The sequence below is a fragment of the Electrona antarctica genome (genome assembly GCF_951216825.1).
Source record: "Electrona antarctica genome assembly, chromosome: 24".
NCBI classification, from domain to species: domain Eukaryota; kingdom Metazoa; phylum Chordata; class Actinopteri; order Myctophiformes; family Myctophidae; genus Electrona; species Electrona antarctica.
This window is the reverse complement of record NC_136803.1, coordinates 8,571,125-8,576,418: the sequence shown is the minus strand read 5'-3', so window position 1 is coordinate 8,576,418 and position 5,294 is coordinate 8,571,125. Positions and strand designations below refer to the sequence as shown.

At 46.9% G+C, this 5,294-nt stretch overlaps 1 protein-coding gene across 1 annotated transcript in view; it reads left to right on the top strand.

The window, feature by feature from the left end:
* Positions 1–461: 461 nt before the first annotated feature.
* Positions 462–5,294, top strand: part of LOC306917205 (E3 ubiquitin-protein ligase HECW2-like) — a 51,866-nt gene continuing 47,033 nt past the window's right edge. Inside the window, 5 exon segments of the mRNA XM_079495337.1 lie at positions 462–513; positions 648–892; positions 3,027–3,134; positions 3,380–3,474; positions 4,835–4,910. Of these exon segments, the coding sequence (XP_079351463.1) occupies positions 673–892; positions 3,027–3,134; positions 3,380–3,474; positions 4,835–4,910 (499 nt within the window). The 5' untranslated portion in view covers positions 462–513; positions 648–672.

Genomic DNA, 5,294 nt, shown 5'->3' with positions numbered 1-5,294 from the left:
TATCCATCTGATCAAAACCACTGAGAGCTCCCTAGATTAGCAAATAAGAGGGATTCTTTCTGCAGCGGTAAACAGGAAAGTGAACGGGGCCGCGGATGTGCGAAGAGTATGGTGGCCTTGGAGGCCAACTAAAAAAAACGAAAAAAACCCAGAATATTCTTCTCTCGTTTGATATCAATAAAAATGTGCTAGGACGTGTACACACGTCCCATGTCCTAGGATGTCCTAGGACGTCCTAGGACGTCCTAGGACATGTACACACGTCCTAGCACCCCGTCGGTTGGAGTAGTTATGACGTTCCCACACGTCGTACGGTCTAAATGGGTTTTAATGTCAAGCCCTGCCATATTATTATTTTTTTTGAATGTTTTTTTTTTGTGGCTTTCGCCTTCGAGGGACAGACAGTAGGCTGACAGGAAATGGGGAGAGAGACGGGGCGGTGACGTGCAGTGAAGGCCGTCGGGATCGGGAGTCGAACCCGCAGCACACTGCCAGACTGGACTACCAGCCAAGGTGCCTGGACCGCTGAGCCACGGCCCAGGATGGACCGCTGAGCCATGGCCCAGGCCAGCCCTGCCATATTCTTTCACGGTGAAAGACTTTGTATTACTATATATCTAATCTAAACTATTCAATCAATCCATCAGCCTATCGGTGCGCGCCGTGGGAGGGATGACGCCGCCCCCCATCCAATCAGAGTCCTCCTCCTCCTCCAGCGGGGGGGCGGGGCTGCAGCGGGCCAATAGCGACGCGGACCTGGTGACGTCAGAGAGCCGCTCGTCACTCACCGCCTCCACGTACCAGCTGACGCTAGGCCACGCCCACCTGGTCATCTCCTGGGACATCAAAGAGGAGGTGGACGCCACCGATTGGATCGGACTCTACCACATCGGTAAGACACGCCCCCTAACCCTCCCCCCCCCAGCCCCTCCTATATTCAGCTATTCAGCTATTGTGTAGATTTATAGGGTGCTAGCCCCTCCTATATTCAGCTAGATTTATAGGGCCCTAGCCCCTCCTATATTCAGCTATAGTGTAGATTTATAGGGCCCTAGCCCCTCCTATATTCAGCTATAGTGTAGATTTATAGGGCGCTAGCCCCTCCTATATTCAGCTATAGTGTAGATTTATAGGGTGCTAGCCCCTCCTATATTCAGCTATAGTGTAGATTTATAGGGCGCTAGCCCCTCCTATATTCAGCTATAGTGTAGATTTATAGGGCGCTAGCCCCTCCTATATTCAGCTATAGTGTAGATTTATAGGGCGCTAGCCCCTCCTATATTCAGCTATAGTGTAGATTTATAGGGCCCTAGCCCCTCCTATATTCAGCTATAGTGTAGATTTATAGGGCGCTAGCCCCTCCTATATTCAGCTATAGTGTAGATTTATAGGGCGCTAGCCCCTCCTATATTCAGCTATAGTGTAGATTTATAGGGCGCTAGCCCCTACTATATTCAGCTATAGTGTAGATTTATAGGGCCCTAGCCCCTCCTATATTCAGCTATAGTGTAGATTTATAGGGCCCTAGCCCCTCCTATATTCAGCTATAGTGTAGATTTATAGGGCCCTAGCCCCTCCTATATTCAGCTATAGTGTAGATTTATAGGGCGCTAGCCCCTCCTATATTCAGCTATAGTGTAGATTTATAGGGCCCTAGCCCCTCCTATATTCAGCTATAGTGTAGATTTATAGGGCGCTAGCCCCTCCTATATTCAGCTATAGTGTAGATTTATAGGGCCCTAGCCCCTCCTATATTCAGCTATAGTGTAGATTTATAGGGCGTTAGCCCCTCCTATATTCAGCTATAGTGTAGATTGATAGGGCGCTAGCCCCTCCTATATTCAGCTATTAGTGTTGAATTTGTATTCTACTCATGATCAGAGCTTCCGGCAACTCGGATGATTGGAACCTTGGAGCTTTTCTCAGGCTACATTAACTATACTAATGGAGTGAGAGACTGTGTGTGTGTGTGTGTGTGTATGTGTCGTGCGTGCGTGCGTGCGTGCATAGATGTAATATGCAGAGTCAGCAATAGTGCAGCATTTAAGTGCAGTTGAGAGTCATCTCATGTTACACGCACACACACACACTCAATGCTTGATTATTCTCTTTATCTTTATCTTTATCTTTATTTTTATTATTTTCATTTTTAGTATCACTATTATTAGTATTTTGTAAGGTGTTTCAGTGCAGTTGTTTCTGGTCTTGATGTAGTGTTTGAGTGGTTTGGAGAGCATCTATGTGTTGTAAGTGTATCGTTCTGTCGACATGTTTAATGTATTGTGTTGTCTATGTACTGTATTCATTGTGTTGTGCCCGAGGACCCCCTCTAAAACCAGATGATACATCTCAAGGGGCTTTCCTCTAAAACCAGATGATACATCTCAAGGGGCTATCCTCTAAAGGAAATACATTTCAATATATACACGCACACACACACAAAAAAGACTGTCACACACTGTCACTGCAGGGTGATACACCCAGCAGGGTGATACACCCAGTAGGGTGTATTGACCCAGGGCAGGACAGGGGAAGTCCATTTCCTCTCCCCCAGGGACGAGCATCTGCTTTCAGCCTGGCTGTGAGACACATACTGCTGGAGCCTCCAGGAACTCACCATACAGTCTGACCTACATGTTGGTGTGTGAGAGAGAGAGAGGGCGGGTGGGGGTAGTCGTCTACTACTGTCAACGATTGTGTGTGTGTGTGTGTGTGTGTGTGTGTGTGTGTGTGTGTGTGTGCGTGGGTGCGTGCCTGCGTGCATATTGTAATGACATCCAGGCTGTCCTAATGAGTGTTTGCTGCCTCCTGGTGGTGCTCTAATGACATGACATCCAGGCATGTGCATTTTAATGAAAACGTTATCATGGGAAATGATCTCTGACTGATTCTGACGTCTGTCTGTCTGTCTGTCTGTCTGCTTGCCTGCAATACGTTTTGAAACATTCCAAAAAAGAAAATACAAATAAAATTAATCATGAAGTGTGTGTGTGTGTGTGTGTGTGTGTGTGTGTGTTACGTCCCAGATGAGACCTCCGTGGCCAACGTGTGGGACTCTAAGAACCGAGGTGTGAACGGAACTCAGCGAGGTCAGATCGTCTGGAGGCTGGATGCGGGACCCTACCTCACTGACCGTACGTCACACACACACACACACACACACACACACACACACACACACACACACACACACACACACACACACACACACACACACACACACACACACACTCACACACACAGTACGTTCCATGAGGTAGGGTCCTGACTCCAGTGTGTGTGTGTGTGTGTGTGTGTGTGTGTGTGTGTGTGTGTGTGTGTGTGTGTGTGTGTGTGTGCGTGTGCGTGTGCGTGTGTGTGCGCGTGGGTGTCTTCACAGCGGAGACTAAGGTGTGTTTTAAATACTACCATGGAGTCAGTGGAGCGCTGAGAGCAACCACGCCTTGTATCACCGTCAAGAACCCTGGAGTGCAGGTGTGTACTGCGTGTGTACTGCGTGCGTGCGTGCGTGCGTGCGTGCGTGCGTGCGTGCGTGCGTGCGTGCGTGCGTGCCTCAAGATCAGCTAGAATGCTAGATTATAGTCACCAATGTACACTTACGGTACCTATTTAAAAAATAGGTACCGTAATTTCCGGACTATAAGCCGCTGCTTTTTTCCCATGCTTTGAACCCGGCGGCCGATACAACGGTGACCCTAACCCTAACCCTAACCCGGCGGCCGATACAACGGTGACCCTAACCGTTAACAGGATAGTAAACAAACCCTTAAATGCTAAACTCCTAAATGGCTCTTAATTAGAGCAGAGCCAGGACAATAGCAGTAACACAAAGCCATGCAGATTCAAAATCAGACCATCTTGGTCTGAGGTTGACACTAATGGGCTTGATGGGTGGACTTAATCCCCTCAAAGGTTTAATCATCAAGGTTGAATCATCAATCAACACTTTAATCGTTGACCTCAGAGGTATACGACTAGATTAAGCCGGACTAAAACTAAATATAAGATTGAGACATTTTTTAAGACTAAAACTTAATTGCCCAGACTCTTCTTCAACCAAGATGGCGAAAGCAAACATTCTTTGTTCGGTACTCATACAATAGTTTGGTACAAAACACTGAAGTCCTTAAACCAGAAACCTAACCCTAACCCGGCGGCCGATACAACGGTGCGGCTAATCTTAGTGTAACATAATGCTAAACATTAACAAAGTTAACCCATTTTGGGCGGGAACCCCTTTTGGTTCTCATTATGTTATGCTTTAGCTATTGAAAAATAGCAGATCTACAAGCTCGTAGCGTGCCACCGAGTGGCGCGCTACGAGCTTTGTAGGTCTGCTATTTTTGAAAAATCGAAGAAGGACTGACACAGAAACATAGCTTTTTCAGAAAACTGTCAGGATGTAGAAGACATTTTTAGAATCAGGTCAAAATGGGTTAAACAAAGTTAATCTGGGCATGTCGATCTCTCTGTTGTGTTGAAGGAAATATTGAATAACTTTTGTAATGTTTTTTATTTGTTAATTTTTTTTTTTTACAAAATAGCATAAATAGATGATTGATCTACAACCGATCTACAAGCCTATCTATAGCCGATCTATAGCTTGTAAATCTGCTATTTCTGAAATGTCTCTGATTAAAAAAAAAAAAAAGAAAGTCCAGTATGGACCACATGGAATCGACAATTGATTATGATTGATTATGATTGATTATGATTGATTATGATTGATTATGCACAAATAAATAATTTAATAACAAGTCAGTCGTCGACCCTTTGTTTCTGGCATGGTGACATCACACCTCACACCGCTCCCCATTGGCTGTTTCCCGGCTAGGTGCGTGGCGAGGGCCAGCCAGACGACCAATCAGGAAGTGAGCACTGTCGAAAACTGGTCAGCTTCACCCTATCAGGTGAGAGGTGGGCTTGAAATGGGGTGTGTGTGTGTGTGTGTGTGTGTGTGTGTGTGTGTGTGTGTGCGTGTGCGTGTGCGTGTGCGCGTGCGCGTGCGCGTGCGTGTGTGCGTGTGCGTGTGCGCGTGCGCGTGTGTGTGTGCGGGGCGACTGTGGCTCAAGAGGTAGAGCAGGTCGTCCAATGATCCATGGGTCGGCGGTTCGAATCCCGGCTCCTCCTGTCTACATGTCGAAGTGTCCTTGGGCAAGATACTGAACCCCAAATTGCTCCCGATGTGCTGGTTGGTACCTTGCATGGCTTCCGCTGCAATCGGTGTATGAATGTGTGGGTGAATGGGTGAATGTAATGCACTATGTAAAGCGCCTTGGATAAAGGCGCTATAT